This window comes from Medicago sativa, chromosome 1, assembly GCF_051527215.1.
Source record: "Medicago sativa cultivar Bolivia chromosome 1, Bolivia_mono, whole genome shotgun sequence".
Taxonomy (NCBI): domain Eukaryota; kingdom Viridiplantae; phylum Streptophyta; class Magnoliopsida; order Fabales; family Fabaceae; genus Medicago; species Medicago sativa.
This window is the reverse complement of record NC_140749.1, coordinates 76,153,712-76,172,170: the sequence shown is the minus strand read 5'-3', so window position 1 is coordinate 76,172,170 and position 18,459 is coordinate 76,153,712. Positions and strand designations below refer to the sequence as shown.

Sequence of the window (18,459 nt, the reverse complement as noted above, 5' to 3'; positions counted from 1 at the left end):
ATGAGAATATGAGGTTCTGTTTCCGGGGGTTTTGATCGGTTGGATTGCTTTTGGAGGGGCTTGGTGAGCATGTGATTGGCTTTTGTTTTTGTGGTCATTCACGAGGAAGGTTGGAGAGTTAGCTATGATTTGGGTGTTGAATTTGGTTTTGACGTGTTAGTTTTTTATTGGTGTTAGTGGTATCCCTCTTATAAATGGTGTCTGTATGGTGTTTTTATGAGTTTTCTTATGAGTGTTCCGCCTATATAAGATGTCTTCATAAAGATACAAAACGAAACAAACGTTTACATGTCTTCATTTCATATTCCAAATCATCTTCTCCTTAATGGCTTAATGTCATGACTTATGAAGCTGTTGGAAAAGATTGTGATTATCTCTTCTCTTCTCGCCCTCGTTCATTTGGGGCTGTTCCAAGGACATGCACGTATTGGATTTTCATTTTCTCTTGTTCATCTTGATTAAGTTTAAATTAGAATAAAAATCTGTTTGACCGTCAAATTAGTTACAAGCATGCAAGTTAGTTGTTGAGAAAATGGTGTCACAAGCCATTGCTGCAAGCCAAGGAAATCAAATATTCTTCAACTTCCAATATTGATGGATGTCTCCTCCCTGAAACTGCAAGAATAAATCAAGAATAAAACATGCAATGCATCTATTACAACAACAACAACAACAACCAAGCCTTATCCCATTAAGTGGGGTCGGCTACATGGATCAAATAACGCCATAGTGTTCTATCAAAGATCATATTTGGATCCAATTCACCAAAAAGAAAATATAATCCATCACTTTCGTAGCAATACATGCTAATTAGATAATTAGAACACATCACCAGACTTGCAAATCAACCCAAAATCAAATAGAAATTAACCTCAGACATCCAAGGAAGAAATGAAACTGCATTAGCTCTCAAGCCTGGCGAAGGCGAAAGCTATTAGGCGGCCACTGCGAATGTTTTGAGAAACAAGCCTTAGATTTTTCATCATTGGTTAATTGAAATCGAACATGAGAGGTTGTTTTACATTGAGTTATAGACTTAAAACACATGTCATCAAAGTTAATCATAACTGTGAATCACAAATTGTTTATGCAATCAAAAGGGAATCAAATCAATGACATCAAATCTTCTATATCAATCAAAACAACAATTAGATTAACTCATTGACTCATTCAATAGAAAACACATAAGGCACATCAACAAAATTACAAGAGAATAATTTGACCTCAGACATCCAAGGAAGGAAATAGCAGCATTAACTCTCAAGCCCGGCGAAAGGCGAAAGTTCTTAGGCAGCCACTGCGAATGTTTTGAGAAACAAGCCTTAGATTTATCATCATTGGTCATTTTTAATCAAATAAACAAAACATCAATTGACGAAAAGAAAAACACAACTGTTCTAACTAATAAACAATTTCTCTAATCAAGAGAGACAAGACAAATCAGTGTAAAACGAACATAAGATATTCAAATAGACATTGTCTCAGACATCCAAGGAAGGATAAAAACAGCACTAGCTCTCAAGCCTGGCGAAGGCGAAAGCTCTTAGGCGGCCACTGCGAATGTTTTGAGAAACAAGCCTTCAAGATATCATCATAGACAATATTCATATGACCATCATGAAAATGATCCAAAAATTGGCATAAAAATCATGCACTACGTCATAAGTAAAATAAGTAAATAAATACATTTTTCTCCTTGATTAATAAGATTTTCAATCAACACTGGCAAGCAAGTTATAAAAAGTTCAAAAATAAGAATGGAAAATCAACAAAAATTTATACTTATCAAATAAAAATAAGTAATTGTTGATTGTGAAAAAAGGACTCAGAATATGGGTGGTGATATAACAGGATGGTCGGCAAGGTCGAAAAAGACCAATTACGACGAACGAGACCTATCACAGGAATCTTCACAGTCCAATTTGTGTTTCAGGTATAAAAAATCAAAGCAAGTTTAGAACAAAAGGAACATAGAGATTAAACAACAACCCAGAAACTAAAAATAAACATAAACAATGGAGAATAAAAAACCAAACTTTAAATTGCGATTGAAAAACAATAGAAAGCGATTCGGGAATTAACTAGGTTAAGAGGATCCAATTTGCGGCTAACAATTCTACGATTGTGAATGTGAGGGTTAGGTTTTTAAAGAGAGAGATTTGTTGGGCTTTTCTTCAAGAAAATTGCTTTTTTGACTTCCTATTGACACAAGTAAATGACCAAATTGCCCCCAGCAGTAGTTAACTACCATCGGGTTATGCGCCGGCAGTTAACTGCCGCTAGCTCCTCCAGAGGACTGCCGCTGGCTTTGCTGCTTTTTATTGTGATTTTACGTGTTTCGGTCGAAAAATCAAAATAAATCGAAACTTATTCAGAATTCTACGAAACTTTACAGACCCTCTATATATATTTTTTTATAGCTGTCTGCAAAAAACCAGATCAAAATTCAATTTCTAGGTCGACGTTTTGATGTTTTGGTTTCTTGAGTTATTGCGCATTAAAAATTCATATTTAATCCATCCGTTGTCGAAAAATCTAATTTTTTGCAGGAAATGTTTTTTTTACGTTCTTAATATGTGTACAAAAAATAATGAAAAAATTCAACCTCTATATAACTTTTCCGGACGCGCAGTTGGAAAAATATTGCAATTTTACACGTTTCAGTAAAAAATTCAAAATAAATTGAGGATTAGTCGAAATACTAAGAAAATTTGCAGATCCTCTTTATGTATTTTTATAGAGGTGTCTGCAAAAAAACAGCTCAAAATTCAATTTTTAGGTTGATGTTTTCGTGTCTTAAATTTTAGGCGCGTTAAAAATTCATATTTAATGCGTCCCTTGTCGAAAAATTCATATTTTTTTGTGGGAGATGTTATTTTTTTGTTCTAAACATGAGTGCAAAAAAGTGTGAAAAAGTTCAACCTCTAGGACACTTTTTCGGACTCGCACTTGGAAAAAAAATTGCGATTTTGCATGGTTCGGTCGAAAAATCAAAATAAATCGAGACTTAGTCGAAATGCTACGAAACTTTATAGACACCACTATAAAAATACATAGATGATGTGCAAAGTTTCGTAAATTTCCGAATAAGTGTCGATTTTTTTTTATTTTTTCAATTGCGATTTTGCGCGTTTTGGTCAAAAAAATAAAAGAAATCGACACTTATTCGGAATGTTACGAAACTTTTCACACCATCTATATGTATTTTTATAGAGGTTTCTGTAAAGCTTCATGGAATTCTGAATAAGTTTCGATTTATTTTGATTTTTTGACCGAAACGCGTAAAATCATAATAAAAAGTAGCAAAGCCAGCAGCAGTTAACTACCTCTGGAGGAGCCAGCGGCAGTTAACTGTCGGCGCATGATCCAACGGTTGTTAACTGCCGCTGGGGGCATTTTAGTATTTTACTTGTGTCAATAGGAAGTTTTCATTGTTAGAAAAGCAATTTTCTTTCTTTAAAGGCTTAGTAGCAGTTTTCGCCTCCTAACTTCCACGAAGTTGTGAATTTGGCCCCCTAAAAAAAAACTACAAAACCGCCCCCTAAGTTTTGCAACTGTAGTAGTTTTGGCCCTCCAAGGCCAATTTTAAATATAAAAAAATAAAAATAAATAACACGTGGTACCTCACTTAGGGTGTCGCGTCAGCGTAGACCTAGTCAAAATTGGCCTTGGGGCCAAAACTACCACATGTGCAAAATTTAAGAGGCGGTTTTGTAGTTTTTTTTTCTTAGGGGCCCAAAATCGCAACTTTGAGAAAGTTAAGGGGCTAAAACTACTATTAAGTCTTCTTTAAAAGACTAAAATGTTCCATTTCAAATTCATCCCAAATCCCAAATAAAGAAATTATTTATTTAAAAAGTTAAACATTGCAATTTTCAATGCATTGAATGCACATATTTTCATACAATCTTATTATTTTAAACTTTTATATTTATTTAAAAAGTTAAACATTGCAATTTTCAATGCATTGAATGCACATATTTTCATACAATCTTATTATTTTAAACTTTTAAAAAGTGTTATTAGTGCATTTGTTAGCATTTTCCTATGGATCATGTTAACCAGTGCCCCCGGGGCACTGTTTAAGGAAGCCAAACGTGAAAATTTTAAGTCAAAAAGAACATTTTTTAAGCTTTTAATGCAATGACAACACAACTTTCAATGCAAGATACTACTATATTTAACTCCTTAACCAGTGCCTCGGGGGCACTGGTTAACATTTCCCTTTTCCTATTAATATTAATTAATAATCAAAGGGTATAGTGAATTTGGTTTGTGAATGTGTAACAAATAGCCATAACAATTACACAGTGTATCAAAATTTCAAAATAGTCTTATTGTGCATTTCGTTAATCAAAATAGTCTTTAACATCGAAATGTTTCGTTAATATTGTCATATTAATCCCTCAATATACTTACTGTCATATCAATCCTCATAAGTTAATGTCAACATTGAGAGACTATTTTGATATCAGGAATTGTTGACTAATGAAGTGCACAATCATAAACTATTTTGAAATTTCAATACAATGAGGGACTATTGTGACTACTCGTTACACGTTTAGGGATCAAAATGACTACTACCTTATAATCAAATTAAATATTGTGGTTAATTGTATCGAGTAAATATTTAATGAATTTTTCACTTCTGTATGATTTTTTAATGACTATTGTCATCTATACTATATATAAATAAAGAAAATACATGGTTATGGGCTCACTTTTTCACTTTCAACTATACCTTTAAACACATTTGCATACAAAAATGTTAAATTTTAGGTGTCATTCAAAAAGATAAAAATTAATACTATATTTGTTAGATTGTATGTCTCATTGAAAATTGAAAAATATAAGTATAATATGTTCTTGTATTAATGCAATAAAAAAAAAAAAGCAAACAAATGGACACAGAGTGCCGGTTCAAACGCTAGTTATTCATATAATATTCATTAAACTCTTTACTCAACATAATTAACCACATGTTTAAATTATGTTATTTATCTAAATTGTTTCCAAATTTTAATTGGAATGCGTTATCCATTTTTGCAAAACATACATACTCTACCCTAATTAAGATCCTTGAACTTGCAATCATAGTATAGGCATGTATATTAGTCATCAATATATATTATGATAATATCATCATTGCATAACAATATGAAAAGCACATAACATAGTGTATATAGCCTCACCAGTCACCACCTCCTTCCTTCTCCCTCCCATGCCATGATCTCCCATTTCATGAACTAATTTATTTAAATCTTGTGGTTATTAACTAAAGTGTTCATGATGCCCAAACAATTACCACCCAAATCAAATAGAGCATTTGATTCCTGAGAAAATGGCATTTGAACTCCAGGAGATTTGACAAAAGCATCCTCACATGTAGTTTTGTATGATATCACAGAACTGAACTTGTAAAAAGAATCCACGACATTGTGTTGTCCAAGTAACTCAACTGTCTCATTGATTGCATCCAGCATTGATTTGTATTGTGTTTGGCATATTTCAAGAGCCTTGATGGCTTTTTTGTCGGTACTAGGGTCTTTAACCAACTCTGTAATGATAGCTGCTATATTCTTGGCTTGTTGGAGGGTGAGATCAACCTCAATCTCAAGTGCCTTGAGGGGGTCAAAAGGACCTTTCAAGAGTGATGAAATAGTTGCAGCACAAAGAGATGGACTTTCTCCATCGACACATAATTTTACGATCTCAGGATCGGCATTCTTGGCAATGTCTTCTGAAACAGTTCCTAGCAAGTTTGGATCCTCTAATCGAAAAACGGAATCATCTGGAGAAGCGGAATTCTCTGGCATATTGAGACCAGAGTCTGGTTGCTCTGGGACAATGTAATCAATAACTTCGCTTGAAGGGGTTGGGGTTGGGACACGTGTGGAAATGGAATCATCAACGCGAGTTGATGGGACGGCATTGGAAGATATAAGAAGAGAAGAGAAGGATAGGATGATAAAGAGGCTTTTATTGAACCTAGAATCCATCATCTCTTCTCTTCGGAAAATATTCAAAGAGCAGAGACAAATGGAGACCGTAAAACTTAGGTTGTAACATGACTCTTGTTTATAAGGGTTGAGTTTTATTGTTGCAGGTGGAAAGAGAATTTCCACACAAATTTTGGCACCTTTTCAGTTTTTGATTACAGGCTCTCATTAGTTATTGTTGTAGATTGATTTTGCATAATAATAGTAACCTAAAAGGTTGCCATTCTTGTCGGTAATTGTCGTCCGTACACATACATAAAACCTTACACAAGGTTACATTCATAAATAGAGAGAGACATATAATTGAAATTTAATACAATAAGACTAATTCACCTTTATTTACTTTTTCCCTGAATTTTTTGGATTATAATTGAAGTTTTAAAATCAAATAATTCTAACATTCAACTCTCATTGCATTATTTGCCTGTGTAATTTAGTAATGCAAAATTAGGAGATAAGGAGACTAATAATTTATCAACATATATAGAACGGAAAATTGGAAGATATAGAGACCAATAAGAAGAAGAAAAAAAAATCGTATATTTAGATAAAAATTAGAAACCAGTCATCACCATTATTATATTGATAGAAATTATTTTTAATAATTTAAATCAATAACAAATAAATTTTATAATTCTTTAAAGCATGATATTTTTAGGCCTAAATGTACATATTTCCTACTGAGCCTGAATTATATACCACCTAAAGAGGAGCCAAAATGACTTTCAGGCCAAATTCAGTCCCAAGGGCATATATATCAAGTTAATAATATGGATAAAACGAGGAAGCTGAAAATAATAAACTATACGGATTTTTATGACCAAAAATTGTATATGATTGATTCTAGATCAAAAAATGACATAAAACCATCTTCTTAAATGAGTGAAAGAGAAATAGAATTCAGAGAGAATATGAAAATTCTCTCTAAAATATATATTTATATGATGAAAGATCTAAAATTAATTTTTTCTAGTAAGCCTCCTTAAATTTTTTTTGAAAGGTAGTAAGCCTCCTTATTGTTTATTGGTAAAGAATTAGGCTATTTATATATAGCCTAAGCCTAGCAATTGTATTGAAGTGGTTAGGAGAAGCAACATTCCTTCAAGGTGTGTATCCAAACGCACGCAATTGATAAAATGATTGATTATATTGATCTAGTCTTAGGACAAACGTGCCAATTCCACGTTAAACTTGTCTCTAATGAACTTAATCATAGTAAAAGCATGTATGTTTGCTAGTCATCAATGTATATTATGATAACAGTATCATTGCATAACAATATGAAAAGGGTACAAATCATAGTGTTACTAATGATACAACCTCACCAGTCACCACCTTCTTCTCCCTCCCTCCCATATCATGATCTCCCATTTCATGAACCAATTAATTTAAAACTTATGGTTATTAACTAAAGTGTTCATGATGCCCAAACAATTACCACCCAATTCAAATAGAGTACGTGAATCCTGAGAAAATGGTATTACAACTCCAGGAGATTTGACAAAAGCATCCTCACATGTAGTTCTGTATGATATCACAGAACTGAACTTGAAAAAAGAGTCAACAACATTGTGTTGTCCAAGTAACTCAACTGTCTCATTGATTGCATCCAGCATTGAATTGTATTGTGTTTGGCATATCTCAAGAGCTTTGATGGCTTTTTTGTCAGTGCTAGGGTCTTTAAGCAACTCGGTAATGATAGCAGCTACACTCTTGGCTTGTTTGAGGGTGAAATCAACCTCAATCTCAAGTGCCTTGAGGGGATCAAAAGGACCTTTCAAGAGTGACGAAATGGTTGCAGCACAAAGAGCTGGACTTTCTCCGTCGACACATAATTTTACGATCTCAGGATCGGCATTCTTGGCAATGTCTGCTGCAATGGATCCTAGCAAGTTTGGATCTTCAAATTCAAAAACGGAATCATCTGGAGAAACAGTAGCAGAGTTCTGTTTTTTAAGAGGGACGGAATTCTCAAACAGACCAATAGCAGGGTTCGGTTTTCTTTTCGGGAGAATGTAATCAACATATTGGATTGAAGGGGCTGGGGCTGGGACACTTGTGGAAATGTGACTTGATGGGACGGCATTGGAAGATAGAAGAAGAGAAGAGAAGGATAGGATGACAAGGAGGCTTTTATTGAACCTGGAATCCATTGTCTCTTCTCTTCAAAAAATATTCAAAGAGCAGAGACAACGGGAGACGGTGAAACTGAGGTCGTAAGGGTTGGGTTTTATTGTTGTAGGTGGAAAGAGAATTTCCACACAAATTTTGGCACCTTTTCAGTTTTTGATTATAGGCTCTCATTAGATTCTGCATAATAATAGCAACCTAAAAGGTTGGTATTCTTTCTGTCAAAACAAACAAAAAAAAAGGCTGGTACTCTTGACGGTAATTGTCGTCCATACAAATATATATTACACATACAGTTAGTATCTTCTCCATTTATAATTTCCTTCATTTATTTCATTTGAAGAGATAAAGACACACAGAAATTTGAAAAAAAATATAAAATAGTTAATGATCGATAGAAGGTTACATGCATAAATAGAAAGAGACAGGCTGGCTTGGCAGACTAAATGACCTATAATTGAAATTTAATACAACAAACTAATTCACCTTTATTTAATTTTTCTAAATTTTTTAGATATAAATTTACGATTCAAGTCTTGTAATTCTAATTAACATTCCTCTCATTGCATGATAGACTGTGTAATTTAGTAATACAAAATCAGGAGATAAGGAGAATGATAATTTATCAACATATATAGAACAAAAAATTGGAAGATATAAGCGATTAATAATACAAAAATAAAAATAAAATATTATATATTCAGATAAAAATTTGAAACCAATCAACATCATTATTGTATTCATATTCTTCAAAAAAAAAAAAATCATTATTGTATTCATAGAAATTATTTTTAATAATTTAAATCAATAATAAATTTTACAGTTCTTTAAAGTATGATATTTTTAGGCCTTAATATAGACCACATATTTCCTACTGAGCCTGAATAATATACCACCTAAAGAGGAGCCAACATGACTTTCAGGTCAAATTCACAATCTCAAGGGCATACATCTGGTTATGATAATATGGATAAAATGAGGAAGTATAAAATTTGATCCGCTTGGAACTACTGTCACTTAGGGGAGAACAGGACTGTGGTTTACCATGGAGGATGGCGAAAACGACAACAGAAGAATCCCCTTCCTAGCGAACCAGCAACAACACATATAAACTTTCATTGCTCATGGGGTATGGTTCCATCCACCTTCAGCCATGAGAAATAACAGATCTCTAAATTAAGATGTAAGAACATTTGGATTGTTTGCCGGTTCGTGGTTAGCTTGCATTTCAAACTACATTCATCGTCCTTCATGAAGATCTTCAGAGAAAACAGCTGTCCTAGAAGTGTTGTCATAGTCAAACGCACTTAGACCAGAGTAAGGACCAGAAGAAAACATCGAAGATGTCCCATCAGAGTCATAAATGGCAGAGGACTGTCTCAGGTTGGGCCTTGTATTGGATGACGGTAATGCAGGATCATGATTTTCTGTGATGCGCTGAACCATTTTAAGTGACTGTACCACTTCCCCCATTGTAGGTCGTTGACTTGCTTCAGGTGCAACACAGGCTGCAGCAATAGTGCAAACACGGAAAAAATCTTCCTTTGGATACCTTCCCCCAAGCCTTGGATCAGCAAGTTCTTCTAACTGCTCCTTAACTCTAAGAATTGGCCTTGCCTGAAAGTATAGTTCGGTAAATTATTTTCTATGACCTATCAAGTGTAGACTACAAAGGACGGATTTAGTTTCATATTCCAATCATTTCCAACAGAAACCAGGTGGAAATGCTTTAGAGTTTGAACTGAATGAGAATAATGAGGAAATGTTGAGTTATGAATCTAACCCAAGTTACAAGATTCTCTTGTCCAGTTGGCTGTGACATTTCCACAGGTTTCCTTCCGGTCAACAATTCTAACAAGACAACCCCATAGCTATAAACATCGCTTTTAACGAGTAGGTGTCCAGTCATAGCATACTCAGGTGCTACATACCTACATAATAGTTTCATTTCATCTTAAACCTTCACTATAAATCAAATGGAAATAAAAGTGAAAGAAAGAAAAGAATGAAACTAACCCAAATGTGCCCATAACTCGAGTAGACAGATAATTAACTCTGCCCTCAGGTGCTAGTTTAGCTAGACCAAAATCAGCAACTTTAGCATGAAAGTTGTTCTCAAGCAATATATTAGATGCCTTGAAATCTCTGTGTATGACACATGGCTGTGAATCTTCATGCAGGTAAGCAAGTCCTCTTGCGGCATCAAGTGCAATCTTCATCCTGGTGTCCCAATCCAGAGAGCAATTTATTCCCAAGGGACCTAGGGAAATCAAGGCCAATTTCAATTGAGCATAATGAAATTATTTCTGAAAATAACTATCAATGTAACAATAGAGACACAAAGCAGGTCATTCAAGATTAAAAAACTGAACCCATTATTCGAGAAATTACAATACCATGAAGCCAGGCCTCCAAACTTCCATTTGGGACAAGCTCATAGCAAAGTAGGTTTTGTGATGAGTCACGATTGCTATAGTACCCAACTAGTTTTACAAGGTTACGGTGATGCAGCCGGCTAAGCATCTCAACCTCAACCAAAAGCTCTTTGTCACCCTGCTGCCCTCCATTATTAAGCCTCTTAATCGCAACAGCAGTTCCATCATTCAAAACACCTTTAAAAACTCTACCAAAACCTCCTTCTCCAAGTACACTTGCTGGTTCAAAATTATTTGTTGCTTCTCTAAGATCTTCATAAGAAATAAATCGTGTACTGGTTGGGTGGGGATGTGATGCAACAGATGAAACTACATGTTCTATCCTTGGCTTTTCTGCAGGAAATAAAGCAAAATGTCAGTAGCAGGCATCGAAGTATAGAATACCATACAGTTTTACAGACGATAATGGAAATAATATTGTGTGCAAGTGTGCATCAATTTTCCAGTCCCAATTCAATAGATAAAATTGTACGCTTAATCAAGTTTCTTGATCAATCACAAAACATCATACAAGTTCAAATTCAAATCTAATACAAATTTCTCTAGTCTACAAACTTCTTTGAAAATACTTGTGCTAAATAAAAGCAATGAATTTGCTTCAGTCCAGAAAACTTTCAATCCTATAAACTGCTTGTGTCATGAAGTAGTTTTTCTTTGAAAGGAACCCAATTTGCCTCGATTTAACTGTTACACTTACTGCCTTTATGATATCCAAATCAAGAAAGGTGACCAAGTGTATAACTTATAGCAGTTTTCACCATGAGAATGCTATTATGGAAATGCAAAAATGAAAATTAAATACAATAACAGTCACAACTAGAATACTTGCCAGTTTCTGTAGGTCTTTTTGTTTTTGGCCTCAGCGTGCATAAACAAAGTATAAGTACACAGATAATGGACATGATGAGTATCCCAGTAACAATTCCAAGGATAACAAGCAAATTTGAATGCCTTCCCTTGTCTGAAGTACTCGATGATGTAGCTGTAGGTACTTGTCTCTCAGGAGTTTTCACATTTGATGTAGCAAAAGTAGGAGCTGCGGTAGAATGCAAAGATACATTATAATACATAAATGCATAGATATTTATTCTTAGACCCACTATCCAGGGATCCACCCCCAGAAGGAGGCACATGATTGCTATTCAACTTCTATCAGTAGTCACAGAAAAGTCTCTGGTACTATGCAAAATAGATGTAGTTGCTTAAATTGTCTAAAGCTTTGAATGAGCAAAAAACCTAACCGTATTCATAGTGTTGCTATAAAATTAAACATAACTCACTAAATGAGTTATATAAAATCCGGGAACAAGGAAGACTGAGAGGCAGTAACATGTTTGTAATGGTGAATGTATACAAGGTGCAAATCCATGATGGCTAAAATCTTCTAAGCATTGCTATGACATAAATATTTAGCTATGTACAGTCAAAAATCCAGATTTAAATTTGACAAAGAACAATGCAGCATAAGATTTTCACGAGCATCAGAATTACAAGATTTGGGCTAGCAGGAAAAATCAGAATAAGCCAAGAAGCCATGGTGAGTAAATAATGGATTAGACCCCATATCTTCAACATATATTTTTCCTTCTTTCCTTACCACTTAGAAGTGAAGCAACAATGAAACAAAACAAATGGACAAGTAATCCATATACATGAAAATAATGCAGTCTAAGTTGTTAAAACAGAAAGATTACATACATAACAAAGGTTTCAATACCAAGTTAGAAAAAAATTCACTATATATTTTCTGTACAATAATGATCTCATTGTAAGTACTTTTCAAATATTATGAACACCAAAAGATCACAATCTGTGGTGACATATTTCAGAAGTTCAGACCCATTTACCTTTAGAAGGAGTTGGAGGTTTAAACCAGGTCAAATTGAGAACCCTGTAATCGCCCACGAATCTACTGTCTAGTCGAACCTTATGAAATAAAAGGGAGGAGTTTATTTTAGATGCTTCCTTGGCAGAGAAACTGATCTCTTTTCGCGGAGTGATATACATTGATATATTCAAAGTCAATAAGCTGTGTACATAAAAGTTTATCAGCTCAATTTGTGTAGCACGCATCCCCAATTGTGCGGCCAATTCATCAAGAAAAAGATTCCAGTCGGGGTTTTCCGAGACATTCAAAAGAAGAAGGTCTAACTTTACAGGATAAACACAATGGCAGCCTTCACTACCTCGTTTCGACACCATGTCTTTTTCACAACAATCTGGTCGAATAAAAAAATCATACCAAGTCATATAGCAATACAAATTTACAACATATTCTAATTAATGGAAAGCAGCATTAGAAATCGGGAAGGAAAAAAAATCCCTTTGCTAGCATTCTTGATTTTTCATTTTCACTTAAACCTAAAAAAGATTACAAAAAACAAGATTTAGTATTTTTCTCACCATTTTCTTTAACAAAATCGAAAAATAGTAAAAGAAAATGGTAAGCATTTTCAAAAGTTTCCATTATTTCCAAAAATGCAGTCTTCCTAAGAAGTCTTCCATCTTTTCTATGTCACAACTCACAACGGAGTCCAACATCTTACTGTTAGCAATTTAAAATAAACAGTTAAATAATAAAATATCTTTTTGATCCTTCTAAATATACCAATTTTCATTCTTAGTCCCTCTAAAATTTTTCATTGAATAATGATCCCTATAAACTTTTCCGCCTTCAAAAATTAATCTCCACTAATTAACTCCCATTAACGGAAGCTGACACGGCAGATATGTATTTAACCCTAAAACAAATTAATATTTTTGAGAATGAAAATTGAAATATTTATAGAAAGTAAACAGACCCATGATTTACTTTTATTGCAAAAGAGTGTAATGACTTACTGGAAAGATAAGGGGACAATGGTGGATGAGCCATAGCAGCAGGAATTGAACCAGCAACAGAATGCATAGGAGAAATAGATAAATGAGAAGCTTCTAGTGTTGTATCATATGCACCACATTCAACTATAAACACTGTACTAAATAATAACACAAACACTCTTTTCACCAATATGCATTGACCTTGACCCATTTCAAACTCACCTGCATCAATTGTGAAAATACTGAATCAGCATAAATATATATCATATAATATAACGAGGCATTAAATTGAGATGGGTTATTGTAATGAAATGTATAATTACCCATAGAAGAAAAAGGGGGGATTTTTGGGATGAGATGGATCTAAGGGAATTTGGATTGGATTCAAAAAGGAAAAGGGGGGATTTTGAATTGGGGAAGTGAAGTGTGTGCTTGCATGAGGAAGTTGAATTGTTGGGAGAGTTTGGTACTGTTTACAAGTTTCCCTGTGTGTATCTTGTGTGTTTATTCTTTCTTTTTCTGGGTTTTGTCTTGGGGAAAAGGATTTAGTGGTTTGGTCTTGTGTCATTGCTAGAGTGTGAAAGTGTCATCATGTTTGAAAATTTTGACCATTGTGGTCACATTTGAATAAGACTTCTTAGTGGAAAACCCAAAATGTCCTTCATTTTATAGATGTAATATAACGACCTAATTTTTTTTTTGATATTTCACTTCTTTTAGCATCAAATTAATCGTCATATTGTAAAATGGACTCATCTCAAGATAAATGTGTTATGTTGAATATTGATGGAAGTTGTTATAAACGTGTTAAGTTGAATATTGGTGAAAGTTGTGATACTTCCCGTAACATTAGTTTTGGTGGAAGATGCATCTTGTTTTTGGTAGCCCATTCTATAAGAACTCCACAGTTAAGCGTGCTTGACTTGGAGTAGTCTTTGGATGGGTGACCTACCGGGAAGTTTCCCTGTAAGCGTGCGAGTGAGGACAAAACACGCTGAAAAGACTCGTGTTGGTTTGTGTGGTCAGTCGACAATCCTAAAAGCAGTCTGGGATGTTACAAATGGTATCAGAGTAGACCTCTCCCAATACGGTGTCGTTCAGGGACGAACCAAGCGAAAGCTGGTGGGCATGTAACACCCAAGGCTGACGAGGGCGGGGAGTGGTCACCAGTGCACAAGGCACGACAATGAGCGGCTCCCGACAACTTCTAGATGAACCGAATAACAACAAAACGAGAGAGATCCTGAGGCCGTGCAGGTATGAGATTGCATGATTGAAGGAAGGCTTATAAGAATTGTTTGGCCCATTCTATAAGAACTCCACAGTTAAGTGTGTTTGACTTGGAGTAGTCTTTGGATGGGTGACCTACCAGGAAGTTTTTCGGTAAGCGTACGAGTGAGGACTAAACACGTTGAAAAGACTCGTGTTGGTTTGTGGGGTCAGTCGGCAATCCGAAAAGCAGTCTGGGATGTTACACTTGTATTTCCAAGACAAAGTTTCTAATGAAAGATTTTTTAATCAAGGTCCTTAGAGAATTCGTTAGCAAAACCTTTTTTTTATTATTTAAAGGAGTTTATTCCTAACATTTCTTTTCAACATATGTTTAGAGAGGGCAATTGTTGCACTAATTTCTTGGTCAAGCTCAGGCGCTCTTCAAGGTCAGGTTTGACCTTTTGACAGACTTTCCAATCGGAGTTGGAGACAATGTTGAGGCTTGATTCCCGAAGTCGAGCTTTGTTTGTAAGTTTTTTCTTCTTTTTTCCTTTGTCATTATAAAAAGAAAAGCAGTTATTCATTTTGAATGAATAGCATTGTATTTTTTTGTGCGAGAATGAATGAATATCACCACCAAATTATATATTTTGCAAATTTATAGTATTATATTTATTCCTCTAGTTTTTCAATTCTCAAAAGCCATTCTCTTAGAAAAGAGAAATTTAATTTTTCAATGTTATTTCATCGTCCTTCTATCCTTTGGAAACAACTATAGAATGTTTTCCCAACTTTTGGAATTTTCTTTTCAGCTGCAGGATTAACATGCATTTCTCCTTCGGTGATAAACAGGCGTCGCACAGAAGGGGAGAGATTACTCAACACAAATCAAAGCAGCTTATCTGAATTAATGGGCATGCAAAGGAAACAAATACCGCTTTTACAAGTAGAATCGGACAGAAAATAATAACAACAACATTGACAAGTTTTTGTTTTGGATAGACAAAGGTTGATGCTTAAATTGCTAATGGATGGTAAAATGTTAGTAGCTAGGATCCAACGCGACATTCAACATAGAACTCCTTCGATATCTTAACTCAAAAATCGCTAAAAATGTTTTCAATGAATTCATTCGGGGAATACATTCATAATATACAATAAAGTCCAACGAATTAACAATATATTTACAGAGATGGGCTGTATTAAATAATAATTTCAAACATGAGAATCAAAGATGAATTATCGTTGTGGAAGACCCATTACCCAAGCCTTCAGTTCCATCTTCAAAGACAAGTTGGAGCTAGAATGTGCAAAAGGCTGTGGAAAGTGTTCATCAATGTACTCAAAGCTCTATGCCCAAGAAAAATATGTTCATGTCTTTGGGCAGGCAGTCACACCTGTGTTTCTGGAAGCCAATCTTCGTAGGGAAGCATTTGGACATGCTTCCAAGCAAGGCTCCTTCAGGACGGTGTCATCTTCAGGAAGTGGGGGAAGAACTCCGAATTTGAACTGCAAATTTAAAAGGTCAAGAAAATAGTGACATTAGCGACCTCATCATATAAATTTGAACTCCATAAGAGAATACGTAATATTTATTACCTGACAGCTATAATCAGCAAAGTTGGGCTCCATGAGTAATGGAACTCCCATATGATCCTTGAAGAAGGTCTAAATTTAAAATAGAGTCAGATCGAACCATCCATAAAATGCAACAACTTCAAAGCTGGCAGAATATATTTAACTCTTATACTAACATGAAAAAACCAAGGGATCGGACTCAAATGTTTAATGCATTTCAGTTAAAGACAAATCGTTTGGTTGAATCCGAGTTCAAATCCTGACTGAAACAATCACTGGCCATAATTTTGTTACCCTCGGTCAAACTCTAGATATCCCTTCCCATGAGAACTGGCGGCTTAAGACACAGATATGAAGAGAAAATGATAAGAGTTAGAAGAATCACTAACCTGTGTTGGAAACTTACAGGTGTTGATGCAGATACCAACACACTTGCTTTCCTCCAGATACTTGCATCTTTCGACATGCACCTACAACATTTTATAGTACATACACCACTTTCAATAATACAAGATGATATTGTTATTCAGTCATAAACACACAGCGAAAGGTATAAGTGATCACCCCACTATTCCATGAGGTTCCATCTGATAGGTCTACAGAATTGACTTTGCAGGGTCCCATGAGCCATTGACAAGTAAGTGCAGTAACCCTTGCTTCAAAACTTAAATAAATGTTTAAGGATATCTCAAAAAAGTTTCTCACTAGCTTGTTACGTTCAGGGGAACATCATCTTGAAGAATTGTAAAATGAGATGTAATATTATCAGACTCACCAACCATTATAGCGGCAACTTTGCCTCCACCTATAGGAGCTATGAGCATTTTATAGAGCTCCAAAAGGAATGGAGGAAACAAAGACCTCAAAATTCGTACCTGTAACAAGACATAAGTGCTAACAAACTTGCTCTGGACAAATGACCATTCAAAGTTTAGAAGAATCATATAAGGTGAATTACTATATCACAAATGTGATGACTTATGTTGCAGTGATGTGAAAAGTTGAAACACATACATGTATGACCAGAATAAGTAACATTGTATTACGGTATGTCTGGAATTGTGGTATAGAGTTGAATGAAGTGGATTGGAATAAAACGGAATAGAATTGAATGAAGTAAAGTCCATTTTTTCGCAAAGATAACTAGCTTATTCCATTCCACTCTAGCCACCAACCCAAACATACCTGATCTATACCAAACTCTCAAAACCAAAATGGTGGAGATCTTTGCCATCCATCCCCAAAAACATCAAATTCTTATCTCATCAGTTTTTCAAATAAAAGTCTACACAAAATAAGTTTCCATTTTTATCATCTTAGGATTTTTTTTTTTATTAACTTGAACCAAAAGCTTTACTTTCTCTTGCTAAGGCCCTGTTTGGATACACATACACCGCTCACAAGTGCTTATTATGATAAGCGCTTGTACATAAGCTATTTCTATAGCAAAAGATAAATAACATTAAATTGTCTTCGTATAAAATATAAGCTGTTTTCATAAGCTATCTGGAGAACTTATGAAAATAAGCTGAAAACACCTTATAAACAGTTTGATAATCTGTCTTCATAACTTCTCCTAAACAGTCACACAAAATTTAAGTCTTTCTATAAGCTCAAATAATGCAATTCAAACATGCATTGCATTAACTCAGTTGAATATAAACCTTTTGAAACCATGGTTTTGGTTTGTAAGGAACACTTCTGAAGCGAAATACTATTATTACAAGTTATCGAGATTCTGAAAGAGAAAATTACCGTAGCTTCTATGGTATCGGAGTTTGTAGTGCCTTTCATCATTAGACGGTTAGCAACTTCAATTAGTCCGTCATATCCAGGTTTCTTCGAGTCCCATCCCACTTCCTGTTATAGTATTTTCATACTCAGCCACCCACCACATTAATCATATTCATATATCCCTCTTTTCTTTCTTTCTAAAAGCTATAAATAAGTTAACTGGAAGGGGCTGTTAGGTTACCTGAACCAATTTGGTGCGAAACAAATTGAGGAACAAATCATCAATAACCCCAGGCTTGTATTCACTCTTTGAAGCTGCTGCAACTCCCACCTAATTCAAATTCAATCAAAACACACAATATTTCATAATCGCACACGAAAAACAATAGCAGAAGATGCAAACCGTTTTGGGTCCTGATGAAGATGAAGAAGAAGAAGAAGCTGAAACGCAGAACTGACGTTTACGAATTCCATTAGAACAAAGCGTTGGAATTGGAACACCGCCAACAACAATACTTAGCGCCTTCATTTCTTCCTAACTGTAACAACTT

At 34.8% G+C, this 18,459-nt stretch overlaps 4 protein-coding genes and 4 non-coding genes across 8 annotated transcripts; all 8 read right to left on the bottom strand.

Moving 5' to 3' along the window:
* Positions 1 to 868: 868 nt before the first annotated feature.
* LOC146957520 (small nucleolar RNA SNORD14) lies at positions 869 to 991 on the bottom strand. The gene has a single exon (XR_015025089.1). It is a non-coding gene; the product is annotated as a small nucleolar RNA SNORD14 (small nucleolar RNA).
* Positions 992 to 1,220: 229 nt separating this feature from the next.
* Positions 1,221 to 1,343, bottom strand: LOC146957519 (small nucleolar RNA SNORD14). The gene has a single exon (XR_015025079.1). It is a non-coding gene; the product is annotated as a small nucleolar RNA SNORD14 (small nucleolar RNA).
* A 134-nt stretch (positions 1,344 to 1,477) lies between these two features.
* Positions 1,478 to 1,600, bottom strand: LOC146957518 (small nucleolar RNA SNORD14). Its single transcript, XR_015025068.1, has one exon. It is a non-coding gene; the product is annotated as a small nucleolar RNA SNORD14 (small nucleolar RNA).
* Positions 1,601 to 1,821: 221 nt separating this feature from the next.
* LOC146957517 (small nucleolar RNA Z43) lies at positions 1,822 to 1,919 on the bottom strand. Its single transcript, XR_015025285.1, has one exon. It is a non-coding gene; the product is annotated as a small nucleolar RNA Z43 (small nucleolar RNA).
* A 3,166-nt stretch (positions 1,920 to 5,085) lies between these two features.
* Positions 5,086 to 6,122, bottom strand: LOC146957516 (uncharacterized). Its single transcript, XM_085736913.1, has one exon. It carries the CDS (start codon positions 6,000 to 6,002, stop codon positions 5,256 to 5,258), a length of 747 nt encoding a protein of 248 aa, XP_085593039.1. The 5' UTR covers positions 6,003 to 6,122; the 3' UTR covers positions 5,086 to 5,255.
* A 1,124-nt stretch (positions 6,123 to 7,246) lies between these two features.
* Positions 7,247 to 8,213, bottom strand: LOC146957515 (uncharacterized). Its single transcript, XM_085736909.1, has one exon. The coding sequence runs from the start codon at positions 8,150 to 8,152 to the stop codon at positions 7,388 to 7,390; it is 765 nt and encodes a 254-aa protein (XP_085593035.1). The 5' UTR covers positions 8,153 to 8,213; the 3' UTR covers positions 7,247 to 7,387.
* Positions 8,214 to 8,840: 627 nt separating this feature from the next.
* LOC146957514 (receptor-like serine/threonine-protein kinase ALE2) lies at positions 8,841 to 13,917 on the bottom strand. Its single transcript, XM_085736900.1, has 8 exons — positions 13,708 to 13,917; positions 13,406 to 13,606; positions 12,412 to 12,783; positions 11,394 to 11,600; positions 10,526 to 10,897; positions 10,146 to 10,389; positions 9,913 to 10,060; positions 8,841 to 9,746 (listed from the first exon to the last, which is right to left on the bottom strand). Exons 1-8 carry the CDS (start codon positions 13,709 to 13,711, stop codon positions 9,369 to 9,371), a joined length of 1,926 nt encoding a protein of 641 aa, XP_085593026.1. The 5' UTR covers positions 13,712 to 13,917; the 3' UTR covers positions 8,841 to 9,368.
* Positions 13,918 to 15,663: 1,746 nt separating this feature from the next.
* LOC146957513 (beta-carotene isomerase D27) lies at positions 15,664 to 18,459 on the bottom strand. The gene is made up of 8 exons (XM_085736903.1): positions 18,312 to 18,459; positions 18,150 to 18,239; positions 17,930 to 18,034; positions 16,950 to 17,049; positions 16,739 to 16,830; positions 16,564 to 16,644; positions 16,196 to 16,264; positions 15,664 to 16,105 (listed from the first exon to the last, which is right to left on the bottom strand). The coding sequence occupies exons 1-8, from the start codon at positions 18,435 to 18,437 to the stop codon at positions 15,968 to 15,970; spliced, it is 801 nt and encodes a 266-aa protein (XP_085593029.1). The 5' UTR covers positions 18,438 to 18,459; the 3' UTR covers positions 15,664 to 15,967.

Excerpts from the sequence above, each read along its gene's own strand:
- LOC146957515 (XM_085736909.1), bottom strand. The coding sequence starts at position 8,152 with ATGGATTCCAGGTTCAATAAAAGCCTCCTTGTCATCCTATCCTTCTCT.
- LOC146957513 (XM_085736903.1), bottom strand. The coding sequence starts at position 18,437 with ATGAAGGCGCTAAGTATTGTTGTTGGCGGTGTTCCAATTCCAACGCTT. Across the intron at positions 18,035-18,149 it reads TTCGCACCAAATTGGTTCAG|GAAGTGGGATGGGACTCGAA; the intron begins GTAACCTAACAG and ends ATACTATAACAG. Across the intron at positions 16,645-16,738 it reads GAACCTCATGGAATAGTGGG|GTGCATGTCGAAAGATGCAA; the intron begins GTGATCACTTAT and ends AAAATGTTGTAG.
- LOC146957516 (XM_085736913.1), bottom strand. The coding sequence starts at position 6,002 with ATGATGGATTCTAGGTTCAATAAAAGCCTCTTTATCATCCTATCCTTC.
- LOC146957514 (XM_085736900.1), bottom strand. Across the intron at positions 11,601-12,411 it reads ACCTCCAACTCCTTCTAAAG|CTCCTACTTTTGCTACATCA; the intron begins GTAAATGGGTCT and ends ATTCTACCGCAG. Across the intron at positions 10,898-11,393 it reads AAAAAGACCTACAGAAACTG|AAAAGCCAAGGATAGAACAT; the intron begins GCAAGTATTCTA and ends TATTTCCTGCAG.